This window comes from Tenrec ecaudatus, chromosome 12 (assembly GCF_050624435.1).
Source record: "Tenrec ecaudatus isolate mTenEca1 chromosome 12, mTenEca1.hap1, whole genome shotgun sequence".
Lineage (NCBI taxonomy): Eukaryota > Metazoa > Chordata > Mammalia > Afrosoricida > Tenrecidae > Tenrec > Tenrec ecaudatus.
Window position 1 is genome coordinate 116418655 of NC_134541.1, and position 20662 is coordinate 116439316.

Consider the following 20662-nt stretch of genomic DNA (forward strand, 5'->3'; position numbering starts at 1 on the left):
TAGAAGGTGTTTCGTACTTCTGCTCTACCTCTGAATTCATTGTTTTTTACCTGGGGTCTAAAAAGCTCGCATGCAGTCATAGAAGGTACTATTCTCCTGGGACAAGAGAAAGAGAGTCAGAAGTAAAAGGAGGCTATGAACCGCATGACTAATTGCCTTCAGGAAGAGCTGCCTCCTTTGGCGTGAACTAGAGGGTGTCCAGCTACCAATATGGAACATTTAGATAAAACATTCTATAAAAGAATCTTAATCCAAACAGCAAAAATTCATAACAGAATTTAAAATTCTCATGGACTTCAGATGCCCTGGAGCCAAAAAGATTGGATGAACCCATGAAACTCTTGCCCTAAGATAAATTTTATACCTTAAGACAAAAATATCCCCTGAAGACTTCTTAAAACCAACTAATGGTTTAGCTGAACTGGTTTTTAAAAGTGTGCCTGCAACATGAAACTTGTTTGAGAACTATCTAGATCAGTGGTTCTCAACCTTCCTAATGCTGCAACCTTTTAATACAGTTCCTCATGTCGTGGTGATGCCCCCCCCCCCCAATCAAAAAGTTACCTTCATTGCTATTTCATAACTGTTATTTTGCCGCTGTGGTGAATCAGGCGACCCCTGTGAAAGGGTCATTTGACCCCCAAAAGGGTCATGACCCACAGGTTGAGAATCGCTGATCTATATGGAATCAAATTGAGAACAGTAACATGAAAAGTTACTAAGAACCTTCATGAGCAGCAAATTTATGTTCATGGGAAAGGAGTAACTCAGAAACAGAGGATCAGAATGATTGGTATCTCCAAACGGAACAAGTAGAAACTGTTGAATTGGTGCGTGTTTTACAGTGTATATTCTCAACAGCAATACAAACGTTTAAAGACCTATGTAGAGGAAGAAAATATAAATCACTATTTAGGTTTTTGGGGAAGGACTTTCTAGATGTGATAGCAAATGCCCAAACAATACCGGAAAGATGAACAGATTGCACTTCATTTTAAAGTTTCTGTTCATTGAGTCAGCATGGAGAATTAAGTAGGCACAGAGGGAGGAGAAGATCCGTGCCATTTGGGGCTCCCCAAAGAATCACAGAATGTTGGTTGTACAGAAACACACAGAAAAACTCCCCCCAGAGATGACAGAGAATGCTATCGCCTACAGCGGATACCCTGAATCTCCTAAGCTGTGAGGAAATTCATTTCTGTTCTTTTAAAAGAATATTTTCATCAAAGTTACACCATAATGCACAAGTAGCATCTGTCTGGACTGGAGACCGAGTCATCTGGGTGGATGGCTTCACACATCTTTCTTCACATAACCCAAGAAATTGGCAAGGAAGCAGGTTTCTGTCTCAAGGACAACCCAGGAATCCACAGCGCCATCTTTTCTCAAGGAAGGAGAGAGCCACAAACAGGACATTTCCACAACTCTCTTACATCACACAATTTCAAAATGAGATATATTTCCGATAGCTAAGGGCCTGGCAGCCACCCCAAATAAGCTCAAGAACGCTTGAAAGACAAAGGCTAATAACAGCAAAGCCACTAACACAGCTCAGTCTCCTGCCCTTCTCTCGTCCTTCTTATTTGCTATTTTATTGCTGATCCAGTAGACAGGTTAACACCCCAAAGAATTAGGCAGGAATCAGGATACTAGAAGAACTTCCTACTTAAAATGTACAAATGAAACCTTCTCTTGTGGCTTCTTTTAGGAATCGTCTTTGTGCCTGGGCCTGCCCACCTGACTGCCAAGGAAGTTCTCTATCGATTAAACATGTCTAAGGCTCAGTGCATCGTGGTCAATGGGGCCATGGTCCCAGTCGTGGACTCCATTGCGTCGAACTGCCCCACCTTGAAGACCAAGCTTTTGGTGTCAGATAAGCGCTATGCTGGGTGGCTGGATTTCAAGGAGTTGCTCCGGTGAGTGGGTGCTGAAACTGAGACCCTGGGGGAGAAAATCTCTGGTGTGGGGAAATAGGATAATGTATGAGAGCTGTTGAACTGCAGAATTCATGTAGGAAGTTGTTAGGGAAACATTGAAGAAAAGGACTTGATCTGATTTGCCTTTTTGAAGATTCACTCGGGCGACGATATGGATGATTTTCAGAAGAAAAGAGAGCTTAGGTAAGAGACCTGGCAGGACGGACGTGGCTGCTGTTGCCACATGAGAAACTATGCTGGCATAGACTCAGGTGGTAACAGGGAGGGAGGACAGGATCAGGAATGTTCGTGGAGTGATGTAAATGAGGTACTTGGCTCAGGCACAAAGCTTAAAGGGGAGAAACACCTAAAATTCAGTAAGCGAGATTTTAAAAAACATTCTCATTTGGAAATAAAATTTTAAATATGTTTAAGTTAGGAAATAAAATTAGCTTTTTACTAAAATAATAATATAAGTGGGTTTCAAAAGTCCACAGTAAAAAAAATGAACTTAAAAGATAATGGTATTTTTCTTTTGTCTTTAATTGAATTTTTAAAATCATTTTATTAGGGGCTCATATAACTCTAACCACAATCCATACATACCTCACTTGTGTAAAGCACATCTCTACGTTCATTGCCCTCATCACTCTCAAAACATTTGCTCTCCACTTAAGTCCCTGGTTTCAGGTCCTCATTTTTCCCCTTCCTCCAAGCTCTACCCTCCCTCATGAGCCCTTGATAATTTATAAATTATTATTTTGTCATATCTTGACCTGTCCAACCTCTCCCTTCACCCACTTTTCTGTTGTCCGTCCCCCAGGGAGGGGGTCACATGTAGATCCATGTAATCAGTTCCCTCTTTCCAGCCCACTCTCCCTCTACCCTCCCAGTATTGCCACTCATACCACTGGTCCTGAAGGGATCATCCACCCGGGATTCCCTGTGTTTCCAGTTCCTATGTGTACCAGTATACATCCTCTGGTCTGGCCAGACTTGCAAGGTAGAATTCAGATCATGATAGTGGGGATTGGGGGTGGGGAGGAAGCATTTAGGAAATAGAGGAAAGTTGTATTTTTCATCGTTGCTGCATCGCACCCTGTCTGGCTCATCTCCTCCCCGAGACTCCTCTGCAAGGGGATCTCCAGTGACGGACAAATGGGCTTTGGGTCGCCACTCTACACTCCCCCCTCATTCACTATGGTAAGATTTTTTTTGTACTGATAATGCCTTATACCTGACCCCTTCAACACCTTGTGATCGCACTGGATGGTGTGCTTCTTCCTCGTGGTCTTGGCTGCTTCTGAGCTAGATGGCTGCTTGTTTACAAGCCTTTAAGACCCCAGATGCTATACCGTTTGATAGCCGGGCACCATTAGCTTTCTTTGCCACATTCGCTTATGCACCCACTTTGTCTTCAGCAGTTGTGTTGTGATTTTGGTGAAGATTGCAGGACACATTAGTTTTCTATTTATTTATTAGTTTTCAATTTATTTTTCTTTTGTGTGTGTGTGTGTGACATTGACTGTAATCCCCACAACGTAATAACACTCTTCCCAAGTCCACTCTGTGTTCACCGTGTTTCTTCACCTTCTGTGCTGTTCCTTCCTGCTGCCCCATGAAGTCTTGGATCCCCGCTTGGTTCGTCCTTTGGGATGATTTACTTGTGTCATTGCTTTTCTTCACTCGTCTATGTTTCAGGCAACGAGAAGCCAAGTGTTGTGGTTGTGGGTATGGTTGTTGTTAGGTGCCAGCAAAGCAGTTTGCCTCATAGCGACTCTATGTGCAACAAATCCTGCCTGGTCCTGCGCCGTCCTCAACTCGTTTGTACGTTCCAGCCCCTCGTTGCAGCCACCATGCCAATACATTTCACTTTAGGTCTTCCTCTTTTTCAGGGACCGACTCTACCAAGCATGATGTCCTTTTCCAGGGACTGGTCCCTCCTGAAAACTAGTTCAAAGCCTGTGAAACAAAGTCGCATAGTTTGCCTTTCTTTTTTTATTCTCAAACCATTTTATTAGTAGTTAATGCAAACATCATACCATTCCACATTTCAATCATAACAATCAGTGTTTTACAATTGCTACCAAAATCGGTTTCAAAACATTTTCTTCCTTCTTAAGCTCCTTAATTTCAGCTCCCCCTTACCCACCTCCACCACCCCCTCCTCACCCACCCTACCTCTCAGGAATCCTTGTTCAAGTCTCTGTCGCTATGGATTCACCTATCCTGGATTTCATGCACCCAAAAAAAACAAACAAAAAGCCCATACTATAGAGTCAAGAAAGCTGCCAAGTGGCAAGGTTTTAACCTTTCAAGTCAGATTTTATCATTTTAATCGACTACAGCCATTTCTCCAATATTCTCTGTTTGATAACCAGGTTATTCCCATCCATCAATTATGGTTAGAGGGGAATCGTCAAAGGCTTAATCCCGGTGTAGATGCTGCAAATGTATTTTGGGCTTCCTCTGTCATCCATAGCCTTCTGCACACCAGAATCTCACAATTTAAGCTCTAATACTATTCCCTCATTCAGATTTGAATTATATAATTGACCATCATTGAATCACAGATGTTGGTGTGCTTCTTCCATGTGGGCTTAGTTGACATCCCACTTAGATGGCAGCTTGTTTGAAAACAAGCCTTTAAAACCACGGACACTATTCTATCTGGTAGCTAGGGCACCATCCAATTTCTTAACCACTCTTTGCTTTCACACCCATATCTCCTATGTTTCTTTCAAGATGGTAAGTCTGGCCCTCTTGCAGGGCCATATTGAAAAAAACTAATTGTTCTTAGGAGCCAGGACTAAGTGCAAATCCAAAATCCACTCTAAATGTATGTTTTATTTTATATGCCTTTTATTCACCTTAGAGACATCCTTGTTAATTTATGGTAGATAATCTTATGAATCATCTCCCTGGAGCATAAGGACTTTCTTTTCATTTTTTAAAAAAAATCATTTTATTGGGGGTTCATACAACTCTTATCACAATCCATCCATCCATCCATTGTCTCAAGCACATTTGTACATTTGTTACCATCATCATTCTCAAAACATTTGCTTTTTCTTGAGCCCTTGGTATAAGGTTCTCATTTTTCCCCTCCCTCATGAGCCCTTGATACTTTATAAATTATTACTTTGTCATATCTTACACTGTGCAATGTATACCTTCACCCACTTTTCTGTTGTCCATCCCCCAGGGAGGAGATTGTATGCATATCCTTGTAATCAGTTCCCCATTTCTATCCCATCCTCCTGGTATCACCACTCTCAGCACTGGTCCTGAAGGGTTCATCTGTCCTGGATTCCCTGTGTTTCCAGTGTCTATTATCTGTACCAGTGTACATCCTCTAGTCTAGCCGGATTTGTAAGGTAGAATTGGGATCATGATAGTCAGGGGGAGGACTTTCTTTTTATAGGGTCATTTGTACTGATTATAAAACACAATTGAAAGAGGGAGTTTGAACAAGTCCCCTACTCATCCTTCTCCTAATGAACAATCTGGCTGTACTTCTGAGCTTAATCTGAACAAATGCTGCCCTTTGGATCTCATTATTCTATGGATTCTCCCTTGTGTTACAGGCTTGTTTATAATTTAACTGAAATTTCAGGAACAAGAGTGAGTTTAATTGCAGATTTGAAAGATGCCTAAGGATCAGAGTCTCAGATTTTCCACCAAACATATTGGTTCAATCAATTTTTAAGTTTTTGTCAGTTTTCCTTCTCTAACTCTGTCTAGGACCTCCTGTCGCAATCCATTTTAGAAAGGTCATCCGTGGTAGTTGGGAACTATCTAGTTCTGATCTCAGTGGCATCTCTTCTCATTAGTCCTTTTGACTAATTGTTTCCCAGGGGTTTTCTGCACTCTTCTTTGTTTCAGACCATGAGAAGCCAATAGTTTCACCTTATGGCCATTCACAAACTTTTCAGATCCCTGTCATTGCTCAGGATGCTGTGTAATATTGTGGAATCTGTGGATTTGTTATGCCAATTATCATTGGCGTCCCTCAAGACCATTGCCAAGCCCACAGAGTCATTGACTCACTCCCCCCAGGTGCTAGTTATGGCTAAGAAGTTTGCATAGTGAATATATAATCTCCTATATCCAAGGATGTATTTATAGTACATATAAATACATGTGTAATCCCATTCACCGTGGTCCAGCTTTCACATGTATACAAGGTGATTTAGAATAATATTGCTTACAAACAAAATGCTGTGACTTGAATCAAGAGCACTTTACCTCTCAAGGTGAATTTTATGCTCTTTAACATTTTAAAGAGATATGGTGTAACATATTTGCCCAATGCAATACCAAAACTGGGTTGACTGTGTATTAATACGTATTAATGTTTTTTAATCATTTTATCCGGGGGCTCATACAATTCTTTTCACAATTCATACATTCATCCATTGTGTCAAGCACATATGTACATTTGTTGCCATCATCATTCTCAAAACATTTGCCTTTCACTTGAGCCCTTAATATCTGCTGCTCATCTTCCCCCTCCCTCCCCACTCCCCCCTACCTCGTGAACCCTTCATCGTTCATAAATTATTATTACTTTGTCATATATTACGCTGTTCAATGTCTCCCCCTACCCTCCCTCTTCTCTGCGGTCCTTCCCCCAGGGAGGAGGTTATATGTAGATTCTTGTAATCAGTTATCCCTTTCTACCCCACATTCTCTCCACCCTCCAGGTATCACCACTCTCACCACTGGTCCTGAAGGGATCATCCATCCTGGATTCCCTTTGTTTCCAGTTGCTATCTGTCCCAGTGTATATCCTCCGGTTTAGCAAGATTTGTAAGGTAGAATTGGGATCATGATAGTGGGGAGGGAGGAAGCATTTAAGAACTAGAGGAAAGTTATATGTTTCATCGTTGCTAACCTGCACTCTGATTGGCTCATCTCCTCCCCACAACACTTCAGTAAGGGGATGTCCAGTTGACTGCCAATGGGCTTTTGAGTCTCCACTCTGCATTCACCCCCATTTACAATGATATGATTTTTTTGTTCCTTGATGCTTGATACCTGATCCCTTTGATAGCCCATGGTCATACAGGCTGGTGTGTTTCTTCCAGGTGGGCTTTGTTGCTTCTGAACTAGTTGGCCACTTGTTTATCTCCAAGCCTTTAAGACCCCAGATGCTATATTTTTTGATAGCTGGGCACCATCAGCTTTCTTCACCACATTTGATTATGCACACGTTTGTCTTCATTGATCGTATCAGGAAGGTGGGCACCCATTGATATGATTTTTAGTTCTTTGATGTCTGATAACTGGTCCCTTCTACACCTCGTGGTCAGATAGGCTGGTGTGCTCCGTCCATGTGGGCTTTGTTGCTTCTCAGCAAGATGGCTGCTTGTTTATCTTCAAGCCTTCAAGACCCCAGATGCTATATCTTTTGATAGCCAGGCACCGTCAGCTTTCTTCACCACATTTGCTTATGCACACATTTTTCTTCAGCAATCGTGTCGAGAAGATGTGCATCCTGGAATGCCAATGTAATGGAACAACGTGTTCTTGCATTGAGTAAGTACTTGAGTGGAGACCCAATGTCCATTTGCTGCCTTAATACTAAACCTATAAATATATGCACATAGATCTGTTTCCCCACACTCTTATATAAATATGTTTACATATGTACATTCCAGTCTTTAGACTTCTATAAATACCCTTTGTCACCTAGTTCTTTCCTCTATTTCCTTTTACTTTCCTCTTGTCCCACTATCATGCTCAGCCTTCATTTGGGTTTCAGTAATTTCTCTCAGTTACCTTGCCCTTGCTGAATCCCTACCAGGCCTCCCACACCCTCCTTGCCACTGATTTTGGATCACTTGTTGCTCCCCTGTCCCTGGGTTCATCAGCACCACCTCCTTACCCCTGCCTCCCCCTTTCCGGTGTCCTCCTGTTGTTTTCTCCTCCAGACCATTCATCCAGTCTATCTTATCCAGATGGATCTGTAGAAATAATAATATGCGCCAAAAATCAAGCCATAGAAAGATAGGTGATGAGAACACGATGACAACAAAAAAGGAAATCAATTACCCATAGAAGAATAAATTAATTAAAAGAAAGAAAAACCTGTAAATAGATCAAGGTCTGATTTTTTATCTCTAGGCGTGTCCCACAGTCAGGTCCAATGGCCCAGAGTCTGTCCTTTGTACTCCCTCTGGGGCTCCCTGCTCTGCTCCCACGGTTGCTCTGTCACACGCTTTTAGTGGTTTGCCTTGGTGTCACAGGGTTGATCTAGGCCAGTCCCGATACTGCGTCTCTAGTGTTGTCCCCCTTAGGGCCCTGAGCCATCAAGGGATGGCGTGTCTTGTAGTGGGATCGGCCCTATTGTCCACTCTGTCCATTGTCTACTCAGAGCGGGGATATCGTCCTTCAGGCCTGATGCACCAGGATCGTATTAATGTTTACCTCTGTTACATTTAATGATTGTACTCCTTCTTATGCCTTGATCATTTTTGCTGGCCTTTCATTCTTTTTTGCCTTTCCTTTCACTCGTATTAATGTGTTTACTTTCTTCTTCTTTTTAAATCATTTTACTGGGGAATAATACGGTTCTTTTTTTCTTAATAATTTTATTGGGGGTTCATACAACTCTTATCACAATCCATACATACATCAATTGTATGAAGTACATTTGTACATTCATTATCCTCATCATTCTCAAAACATTTGCTCTCCACTTAAGTCCCTGACATCAGCTCCTCAGTTTTCCCCTCATTCCCCCTCCCCCTCCCTCATGAACCCTTGATAATTTATAAATTATTACTTTGTCATATCTTACACTGTCCGACCTCTCCCTTCACCCACTTTTCTGTTGTCTGTCCCACAGGGAAGAGGTTATAGGTAGATCCTTATAATTGGTTCCCCCTCTCTACCCCAACCTCCTGGTATCACCACTCTCACCACTGGTCCTGAAGGGGTCATCCATCCTGGATTCCCTGTGCTTCCAGTTCCTATGTGTACCAGTGAACATCCTCTGGTCTAGCCAGATTTGTAAGGTAGAATTGGGATCATGATAGTGGGTGGGGAGGAAGCATTTAGGAACTAGAGGAAAGTTGTATGTTTCATCATTGCTACACAGTACCCTGACTGGCTCTTCTCCTCCCCACGACCCTTCCATAAGAGGATGTCCAGTTGCCTACAGATGGATTTTGGGTGCCCACTCCACACTCCCCCTCATTCACAGTGATATGATTTTTTGTTCTTTGATGAGTGATACCTGATACCTTCAGCACTTCGTGATCACATAGGCGGATGTGCTTCTTCCATGTGGGCTTTGTTGCTTCTCAGCTAAGTGGCTGCTTGTTTATCTCCAACCCTTTAAGACCCCAGGTGCTATAGCTTTTGATAGCTGGACACCATCAGCTTTCTTCACCACATTTGCTTATGCACTCACTTTGTCTTCAGCGATCGTGTCAGGAAGGTGAGCATCATGGAATGCTAGGTTAGTAAAGCAAAATGTTCTTGCATTGAGGGAGTACTTGAGTAGAGGCTCAATGGCCATCTGCTACCTTAATTCATGTTTACTTTCTAGTTAGTGATTTACCACCTCTCCCACTCTCACACCTGTTAGCCTTCAATAAGGCTCACAGCAGTCCTAGGTCCCACACACTGTCCAGTACTGAGCCATCCTCAAAAGTGTTACCTTTAAGCCATTGTTGCAGTCACTGCCACAATCCATCTTGTCCAAGGTATTCCTCTTTTTAGTTCTACCAAGCATGATGTCCTTTTCTAGAGACTAGTCTTTCCTTATAAACATGTCCAAAGTATGCATAAGACAAATCTTGATGCCTTTTCTTCTATAGATGCTGGCTACCCTTCTAAAAGGATTTGTTTGTTCTTTGACAGTCCGGGCTACTTTCAATATTCTTCTCCAGCACCACAATTCTTGATTGGTTCTTCTTCAGTCTTCCTTGCTCTATACACTTTCACATGCATATGAGGAAATCCACGTCGTGGATCAAATGCACCCCAGTGCTCAAATAAACATCCTTTCTTTTCAACACCCTAAAGAGGTCTTGTGCAGCAGATTTCCAAACTCAATATGTGGTTTAATTTCATAACTGCTGCTTTCATGAGCATTGATTGTGAACCCACTCAAGACGACATCCTTGACAACTTCAATCTTTTCTCCATTTATCATGATGTTACCCAATAGTCCAATTGCAAGGGTTTTCATTTTCTTTAATTGAGTTGTGATCCACACTAAAAGCTGTAGTCCTTGATCTTCATCAGCAATAGTTTTAAGTCATCATTTTCAGAAAGCAAGCTTGTGCCATCTTCATATTGCAGATTGTTAGTAAGTCTTCCTCCAATCCTGATGCCACATTCTTTTTCATCTAATCCAGGTTTTCTGATTATTTGCTCAGCATGCAGATTGATTAAGAATAGTATGATGATACAATTCTGATGCACAACTTTCCTTCTTTTAAACTATGCAGTATTCATTTGTTTGTTGCATCCATATCCATGTAGAAGTTCCACAGGAGCACAATTGAGTGTTATGGAATTCCCATTCTTTTCAAGACTTTCCATAGTTTGTTATGATCCACACAGTCGAATGCCTTTGCATAGTCAACAAAACACAAGTAAACATATTTCTAGTATTCTTTGCTTTAAGTCAATTTCCATCTGACATCATCAATGATAGTCCTCTGAACCTGGCCTGAATTTATGGCAGCTCCCTGTCAACATACTGCTGCAACTTTTGTTGGATAATCTTGAGCAAATTTTATTTGCATGCAATATCAATTAGATTGTTCAACACTTTGCACATTCTATTAGGTCACCTTTCTTTGGAACAAATATTTGGGTACAAATATGCATCTCTTCCAGTCAGTTGGCCAATAAACTGTCTCCCAAATTTCTTGACATAGATAAATGAGTGCTTGTAGTGATTCATCAGCGTATTGAAACATTTCAATTGATATTACAACAATTCCTGAAGCTTTGTTTTTGGCTAATACTTCTTGATATGACTGAATTATTGAATTGGGTTATGTCCCAATACAATTCTTTATTAAAAAAAAACCTCTGAAAGCAAAAGCATTATATAGTAGTCTCCATATACCTACTCTTTTTCTGTTTTTGTTTGGTCTCTTCTTCTCTTTGACGTATTTGATTTTTTTTCTTTATCCTTTCTTTTGAAACTCGACATTCCAGAAGCGTCCTCCATATCCATTGCACTGGTTTCTGAAGTCTTTGATGTGGAAGACCTGGATTGTGGATCCTTCCTTTTTGAAAAACACACGCACACACACACACACACACACACACACACTTTTTTTAGAGAAAAGAACAAATCACTTCTTATGGTAAAACCTGTGAAAGCTAGAATCTGTGTGAGGGGGAAAAATGGTCAGGAAAGAAAAATTCAAGTATTTTCCATTAATAGAGAACAATAGACTAATAGTAAGATTGCTTAATTTGGGGTAATACTTAGTAAACGGTGCTTCAATAAAATACTTCTGGTCCAAACAAGAGACAATAAAAGTGGTAAGCCTGTACTCTGCCAAAAGCAGAAAACTTAGGATACCCAGAAAACAAGGCAGACCCAGTGGATTCTAGGTCTCTCACATTTTACTGACTAGTGCATGGACTGCTGTTTTTAAAAAGCACAATCACCAAACTGAATTTCTCTAAATCACCAAACTGAATCACCAAAACTGTGGCCTCTTCCATGCTTTTCAGAGTTGCCCTTCCAAAGCCAACCTGTGTGGAAACCAAGAGTCAAGATCCAATGGTCTTCTTCTTCACCAACAAGACTACTGGAACTCCTAAATTGGTCGAATACACCCAGTATGGCTTAGGAATGATTCTTAGCCAAGTTTCAAGGTACGGTCCATGCATGTCTTAAGTCTTCTCTCTTGTGTGGTAAAGGGAAACTTTCATGAGACCAAAGCTAAGAAAGGGGTTTCTCATCCAAGACTGCAGCACGTTTTAATATTCAGGGGGAGGACAGGCTGGAAAGCAGAATGGGTGGACATGGAAGGATCGAGTGCAAATTCAGTGAAAAATCTCAGGGTCTGAAGAGAGAGGAAGAGCAGTGGCAATGGGAAAGAATGCAGGGAAGGATTCTGTATGCCTTGCTGGATATTCTGTGCTACCAGCCCCTTGCTGAGCAAACATGTTGATGATCATTATATGTAGTGGTAAATGCAGGTAGAGTCACACTAAAGGAAGATTTGGGTTCTAGAGTTAGCACCCAAAATAAAAATCACATGTCACCATGTTCCTTCCTTTTATAGCTCCTTTCAATAGGACTTACCGTGTAGGACACATGATTTATAAACACTGTACTAGCTCTTGACAAATATAAGATAGTAAGATTTTTCCCCCACCACTAAAACTGATTGCAGTCTCTTCTATTGACCACACAGTGACATAATTGGCTGGCATTTGTCTTGGTGTGGTTGGTCGGAATTTTAAAAACTTTTTTTTTTTTGCCTAAGATAAACGGTTGTTTCTGATAACCCTATTCCCGAGTTTTCTAAACACATTCTTCCTAAGGATCCTTTAGGGAAATTAGGTATAGGTGTTGCTTACCCACATCCTGAAGATTTTCCCTCTAATGAGTTACTATGGCTAGTAGAGATCAAGTATGGAAGTAGAATTTTTAAAAGTAGGGACAAATCCACAATTTAATAGAAGTGCTCACTCTATAACTTCCAAGACCCCTACAAATCCAGAGCTCTGAAATACAAAATAATGTCGGTGAGGACAGATATTGATTGACAGAATTTAAGGTCTTAATATCATGTCCTGAGAGCCAAGAACTGTTCCCAAACGCTCAAAGTCAGAAAGAAATTTAACAAAGATTTTGTAAGACCTAGAGTTGTTATATTTCCCGATTCCTCATACCCTCTACTCTCCAATCCTATCTCCCTTACAACATAACTCTTTAACCATCCACATCAACATGATAGGAGATACAAAGGAAAGAAAAACACAGAGGTTTTCCCAAAGGGTTGTAATTGGGTCAAAGGCCTACAAGCAGTTACTTAACAAGTATTCTAATCCAGGAAAGATATATGTCTATATCGGGCCATGAAAATCATAGTGGTGTGAGGAGAATAAAGAATACAGGTCTTTTCAGGGCAGCCACAGGTGCACGTCTGTTGTGGGGAGGGGAGGAAGGACTGACCATCAGGTGGTGGGAGAAGAGTCTGAGGATGACCTTGGGATCACTAGGTAGGGACTGTCTTTATTGGCGTGCAGCAGAAGGGCAGAATTAACCTAGGGCATCTGGGGCTATCCCGAGAACCCAGGCTGGATGTCACCGAACACTGGGACACTAAGTCCTGGATCTTCAGGGTGCACGTCATGCTCCGGAGGCTGCATCAGTGAGATCCCAACTGGGAACACCACTGGTTGAACTGGACTCTACTCCAGACACACTTGTAACCTGAGGACTTAATCCAGAAAACACAAGGTCACAAGGTATCTGAGGTAGAAGAAGACAGCTGTACCAAAAGTGGTGCACTGTTGGTTGGCGAACAAGCAAGGTCTTGGTACATCAATGCCCTGTATGCCGTATTGAGATACATATTATCCCAGTAATCCTGTGACAGCCATTCGGTTATATTCTGCTTGTGCTCGTTTGTATTAGGATATACCTCATAGATGCACCACCACTGGGCTAATCCTCTTGAAACTGTGTAATCTGTTGCATTACTGTTCAGTAAATGAAACTCAGGGATGTTGTGCCTACAGGGAAAGAAACTATAGCGGTGTGATATTGGTCCTGAGGGGCTTATCTGTCCTGGATTCCCTGTGTCTCCAGCTCTTATCTGGACCCATGTACATGCCCCAGAAATTTCTTCCCTGGATTTTTGGTTATTGTTTTAGGTCTTTTCCTTCTTAAGCATTATTAGTATTTTTGTCTGTATACTATTACGTTTTTACCCTTACTACCTTAGTGCGATTTTTGTTTTCTGTCTGGTCTCCCAGCTGTGAAGCACAGGGGGAGTAAAGACATAAATGATAATAATGGATACAAGGGAATAGAGGGGGAAATGGGGCAGTGGGGGCGGGGCAGAAAGGGAAGGAAAGGGGATTTCAGGAATAACTAATGAAGACAGGAGCGCGAAAGGAGCACTAGAATGGATTGTGATTGGGTGCATCATCTTAAAGGTGATTTGACCATGGGGGAGGGGGATGCTCTAAAATTGATGTGGGGCGATTGTACAATTCTCCATGATGTGATTGAATGATTGAACTATTGAATTATATGACATGTAAATTACTTGTGAATAAAACTGCTTGGGGAAAATGTTATACCCCAATAAATGTTTACCTAATGTGAAAACAAAAGGTTATAAGACTTGAGAACAGATCTGAAGTTTTGTATCTGAAGTTATTTCTAATTCTAGGTTCATGGCACATCTTCTCTACACAATAAGTGTCATTTATACATTGAACCCCATGGTGTGCACATCTCAAGGACAGCTAGTCAGAGAGAGAGAGAAAGTATGTGGATTTCAGGAACACATGCCAGAATGGTTGAGGCTTCTGTCGAATAAAATGCTGAGCAGGTTAATAGGACAAAGTAATCCTTTCCCACACAAGAAGGGCATTTTAAGAATTGGAGAGACTGTTGATATGTGGGATTTGATCAGGTGGAGGTGTAGGTAGGAAAGGCACTGCCAAGAGAGGAAGCAGCATAAACAGAGTCAAAGCGTGAAAGGTAAAATTCAAAAGGCATATGTTCAAAAAACTCACTGCCCTGGAGTCCATTTTAATTCATCACCTTGTATAGGGTCAAACAGAACTGTCCCTGTGGTTTTCAGAGACTGGGGCTCTCGGCTGCAGTGGAGAGCCTCATCTTTCTCCCTCAAAGTGGCTGGTGGTATGGAACAGCTGGCCTTAGCAGCCCAACACTTAACCCATTACACCACCAGAGCCCCAAGGCATATAGTTGTGGGGCCAGGGGGAACACCACAGAGTCTAGTTTGAATGCATTGTATGTTACATGAAAGAGGAGAAATGAGAAATGAGAATGGAACCAGATGGCCCTGACCATTAGAAAACATTACGATCTTTATCTTAGTAGGAGTGGAAAGCCATGTAAAGGCTTCTTTCTTTTCTTTAATCAGGAGCAATTGATCATCCGAACAGTGCTCTAAATGATGATATATTAAGATCAGGAAGAAGAGTCTTAGATCAGCCACCATAGCAGTCCTGTACTTTCCTTCATCCTCTGCCCTATCATCTAACCTGAATCATTTCCTGGTGCCAAGACTCTGCTTTAGAGAACTCTAATTCCATGGAATCAAAGCAGAGGACCAGTCCTCTCTTCCAAGTCACCTCTAAGCGGGCTTGAATTACCAGTCTTTTAGCCAGAAATTATTATTGCTGATGCCAACAGGAGATAATTCAGATGGTTTCTTCTCCTCATTAGACAGTGGATGGACTTCCAGCGGACAGACGTCTTATGGAGTCTGGGTGATCTATTTGGTGGAACTTTATCTCTGAGTAACATCTTGGGAGCTTGGCTTCAAGGAACCTGTGTGTTTCTACATCACATGCCAACTTTCTGCCCCGAGACTGTTCTAAAGGTAAGGCCAGTGTCCTTTGTAAATTGGGGTAAAGACCAGAAAGGGAGAATTAGTAATGACCAGTGATCCATGCCCAAAATGGGATGAACCAACTGTTAAACTTGGAATGTGATTTTAACAATATCCTCCCTCCTTCTAAGAGTCATGATCTCACACTTTTATAGGCTCTGTTGAATTTCCTATAGAAGTAAAGTCTTTGGGGGACTTGACTGCTTCATGCATATGACTGAAAAGGAAACATTTAAAAGACTATGACTAAAATGATAATATCAAGTACCATTTACTGATTAGTTATTGGCAGTTTATATTTATTATTTCATTTTCTCTCTTCATGAAACCCCATGTGGAAGGAATTAAAGAAATTGAGGCTGAGAGCACTGAAGTAATCAACCCAAGGAATCTCTTGAACTCCAGAGCACAATCTCTAAATGTTTATACTACTATACCTCTACAATCCAAAATTTTCCTAGCAAGAAGCAGGCTTATAAATCAAAAACTCAAAGATTGAAGCAAGGGACTTCTGGGATCTAGGAGATAACGCTTAACTATGTTACTATGCACTCAGGAACCCAGTCATTAACATGATAGCTCCTAGGCCCAAGTAGGTCAAGCTAAATTTTCTTGCAAGACTCTTGCTTGGGCTGTATAAAATCATGAAGTTCTCCCGGTAAACTTCCATCAGCTGAGTCTTGAAGTTAGGTATCCTCATCCATTTAGCCTGCACCCTTTGCTTTGGCTTGCTGTGTTTCCTATCTTTGCTCACAAGTTTGTTTGCTTTTCTTTCTTGGGAACCCAGGCCCTGTCTAGGTTTCCCATCACCACTCTGTCTGGAACTAAAGGCATGTATCAGGAGCTTCTTCAACACCACTCACTCACTAGGTAAGAGAGATCTCTCCAGAGAGTGTTCATTTCCTACCCTGGGCCCATAAAGAAGGTTCTTCTTGATTTCAACTTGTACCAGCATTGTATGACAGAATAGTACTGCCGCATAGAGTTTCCAAGACTGTAATCACTACAGGAGAAAATAAATCACAAGGTCTTTTTGCCCACAGAGGTGGGTTTGAACTACAAGTCTTGCAGTTTGCAGCCGAATTTTTAACCTTTGGGCCATTAGGACTCCACAATATGTGGAAGCAGAGTCCAATCCCACCCTTGATTGACACCCTATTTTATTGCCATTTATGGCAAAACTCCAACAAATTGTGGGTATTTTTTTTTACTCCCTTTGGAATGTTAAGAGTCCATATCTTCCAACTTTAAAGTATTCTAGAATATAAGCCCAATTGTGATCAGAAGACTGGGTTTCTTTGATAAATTCATAATTTACACCTCCCTATGAAAAATATAAGCACTAAAGAAAAGACATTACCCCCAAAGGTAAATATTGAAGACCTCGACTACCTTCTAAGCTTTTTAAAATAAATGTATATTATACATATGTACCCATAAAATATATTATAATATTGTGAAGAGATTATAGAGATGGCGTATGTTTTAGTCATCTAGTGCCACCGCGCCTTTAACAAACAACTATTTTCTCTTGAAGTTTAGCAGAATAGACGTCTGAATCAGGTGCTGCCTCTCAGAGTAGGCTTTCGCTCTCTGTTGACTCTAGAGGCAGGTCCTTTGTGCCTGCCAACACCTGCAAGATCTTCAAGGTCTTGGCATCAATCTTCCTCTGGTTCTAGTTTCTCAGCAGAGGGACCCCAGATATAAAGTACATGCTCCACACCCACTTCTTTCCTGGTAGGATTTTTCTGCTCACTTCCCTGTCTTTTGATTTCTTGTAAGATAAAAGATGATTTGGGCCACACCCCTGGGAAGTTCCTCTTACATCAGCTCAGTGCTATGACATGAGGATGGGTGTTGTATCCACCTTAGTCTCCTTGTAGCTAATTGGCTGATCACATCATGGGGGTGATTGCATCATTACACAACTATCAAACCATTGAGAATCATGGCCCAGCCAAACTGACACGTCTTTTGGGATGTAATTCAATTCATGACATTTTTTGTAATCCTAGAAGTTTGCTTTTTCCCCTGTGCTGAGTTCCTTAGAGATTTATCTATGATCATAGTTAGCGGCATAACTTATTGAGTCATTGCATTGTCTTCCACAGGATGGATGGACCTTAGTTTAATGAGCTAAGTTTTAATTAGTTCAATTAGGTTTTAATGTTCTTCCTAAATGCTAAGATGAACATCCTTGCACATACTATAGACTTCTCTGGCACTCCTACTGAGAAGCAGAATTGCTAGTCACCAAGAAAAAAGAGAGGGGGGGTGGGGGGGAATTACCAAGATCCACTGCTTCAGAGAAAACCTTAGAATGTTCTAAATAATCGTTTCACTTTAAGCTTAACTGAGCCCTGGTGGGATCGTGGTTACATGTTGAGCTGCAAGCCACCAGCAGCTGGGCGAGAGGAAGACTGGGCTTTTGCTCTTGTGAACAGTTGTATTCTTGGGAAGCCACAGGGCGTCACCGTGAGCTTGACTTGATGGCCATGACTTTGTAAGGTCTCTCTCTCCAGCCTAAATTCCAACCTCGGTCCTTGGCTCCGCGAGAGAAAGATTTCGCACCGAAGCTGGGCTCGTGATCCAAGTGAATTTAATGAGAGTTAAAAGAAGTTTCAGGTTTTACACGGCACCCATAGGATTCCTTTGACTCTGCGGACTGGCAGAGACTGCTCCAGGTCATACAAGGATCTCTCTCCTCCCACGAAGACGACCAGAACAGCAAGCCCCTCTCCCTTCCGGTCCCTGCCTTTTCAAGGGTTCCGGGGGAGGGAGGGGGCAGGCGTGGTGAACGACCTCCCATTGGCTGAATTGCAATCACCTGGCCCAGGTGGGCTGCTCCAGGTGTAATGCCCATCCAAGCCCACCGGCGGGAAAATCCAGCTTTCCTATGCTGGCTCTCCTGGTCATGTGTAAATGGACTTCCCAAATCCCTAAGCTGCCTAACAACTTTAGCTTTTAGGTTTTTTAGTTTGTTTTTAGAGCTATGTGGACAAAGACACACATTCTGCAAAAGAAATCACGTGTGGTGGGAAAAATATTAAATTGTGATTATGTGAAGAAAGCACCAGACTTAGTTCGTTGGTATTTTATGGAAAATCCAAAAGTAGTCATATGCAAATACAGAATGTGTTCATTCAGCAATGTGCCATTACCATATGAAGCATCCAGATTTTTCACAAAAAAAACAAACATTTTATCGGGGGCTTTTTTTTTTGACAAGTAGATAGTGCCATTTATTGCCCGCAGCCCTTCTCCTGATCCACACGGCCCTCCTCTGCAGGGCTGGTTCTCCTACTGGGTCTGTCCCTTGGCCACCCCAATCCACGAGTGGGCGCGGTGAAGGGCATGAAGGGCGGGAGACTTGGTGTTGGGGCAGAGAGGACTCACAGGGGAGAAAATGTAGGGGGATGGAGTCAGGGGTGGGCATGATTAAAAAAAAAGTCTAAAAGGGCACAGGGGCCCTGCCAGGGGACAACTCCACACAGAAAAGCCAGGCTCTCTCCAGGTCAGTGGCACAGGGAGGGCTTGTGCGCCCTGCTCGGTTGTCCGTTGTCCCTTCCACTCAAGGTCTCTCAGGCCAAGCACCCAGGGAGAGGGTGGGCCAGGCGGAGGGGCAGGGCTTGGAGAGGTGGGCGCAGTCCAAGGGGAGCGCTAAGTGGGCCTCGGGCCCCTCCCCTAACTCCTCAGTGCCCACAAGGGGAAGTATGGGGGTGCTGGGAGGGTGCCAAGACCCTCTGCCGTCTCCCCTGGGTCTCTGGATCCTTGCCCAGCCAAGGGAGCCCGAGGGGCCTGCCCATGTCCCCTGGGCCACCGCCCCTACCGGGCCTCTCCTCGGCACTCGCTGCACCTAGCACCCTCCTCCTCCTCCTGGTCACCCTCCTGCTCGCCGCCCTCGCAGTAGAAGCTCTGTCCACAGCTGCTGCAGACGGCCGCACCTACAGCGTGGACCAGCTTGTGTCTCCGCAGCGCGCCGCTCCCTGCACGAAGCCCTCCCCGCACTCAACGCAGATGTGGGCAGGCTCCTCGCCCCCAACCGCCCAGGGACCATCCCCGTGCTGTGCACGCTGGTGCGCCAGGAGCGCCGCGCCGTGCCCAAAGCCCTGGCCGCACTCCAGGCACACAGGGTTTCAAGGCTGGGGCACGCCTCGATGGGGGTCCTGGCGCCCCGGGCCCCTCCTCCATCTCCATGGCTGCAGCCGCCGCGCCCTCAGATCCCCAGATTTTAAAAAATCATTTTATTAGGAGCTCCTACAGATAGCATTACATTCCACCATTTAATTACATCAAGCACTATACAATTGCTAACACAATCTATTTCAAAACATTTTCCTCCCTCCACACCGTACCCCCTAGGAACCCTTATTCCTTTTTTTTTTTTTGCCCCATATCTTATACAATTCTGTCTATCCTTTCACAGGCTATTCTGTGGTTCAATCAGCTCCCCATTCCACTCTTCCCCCAATCTCTCTTCCCATTCCCTCAGGGAACCATTGTTCCTGTTGCTGTGTCGTAGGGTTATCTATCTTGACTTGCATGTACCCAGCTTTCTTAAACATAACCGTGAGCATATGCAAGCCTAGCATACTTAAGGGGGTAAAACAAATAAAAGTCTTAATAGAAAGGGGAGGAAATATTAGAGAACTATAGGCTACTTACGTGGCTCATCAGTGCCATACTGCACCCTGGATTTACCATCCCTGCCATATGGCCCTTCTATGAGGGACTGTCCAATTATCTTACAGGTGGGTTTTGGGTCTCCACTAAATCCACACCACTTTTCACATTGATTTGGTTGCTTATTTTGAACTTTGGATACCTCTTCCGTCAACACATCATGATCACACAGGCTGGTGTGCTGCTTTCCATGTGGACTTTGTTGCTTCCCTGTTAGGACCCCAGACGCTATATCATTTAATAGCTGGGTACCATGAGCTTTCTCCAACACATTTGATTATGCACCCATTTGTCTTCAGCGATCCACGGGCTTTGGCTCATATCCTACCTCCTGAAATGATGCCGTGTTAACTAGTTCTTTTTGGTAGGGACTGTGATTCTTTCCATCTGCTTTTGATACTTCCCGCACCATTCAATATTTTTCCCATAGACTCTTTCAACATTGCAACTTGAGGCTTGTTTTTTTTGTTGCGT

The 20662-nt window shown here is 42.9% G+C and overlaps 1 protein-coding gene across 1 annotated transcript in view; it reads left to right on the forward strand.

Annotated features, from left to right (window-relative positions):
• The window catches only part of ACSM6 (acyl-CoA synthetase medium chain family member 6), a 52881-nt gene that overhangs the window by 12232 nt on the left and 19987 nt on the right, over positions 1-20662 (forward strand). The window contains exons 3-6 of the mRNA XM_075528106.1: positions 1709-1916; positions 11631-11774; positions 15340-15496; positions 16293-16375. Of these exons, the coding sequence (XP_075384221.1) occupies positions 1709-1916; positions 11631-11774; positions 15340-15496; positions 16293-16375 (592 nt within the window). The remainder of the gene's footprint in view (positions 1-1708; positions 1917-11630; positions 11775-15339; positions 15497-16292; positions 16376-20662) is intronic.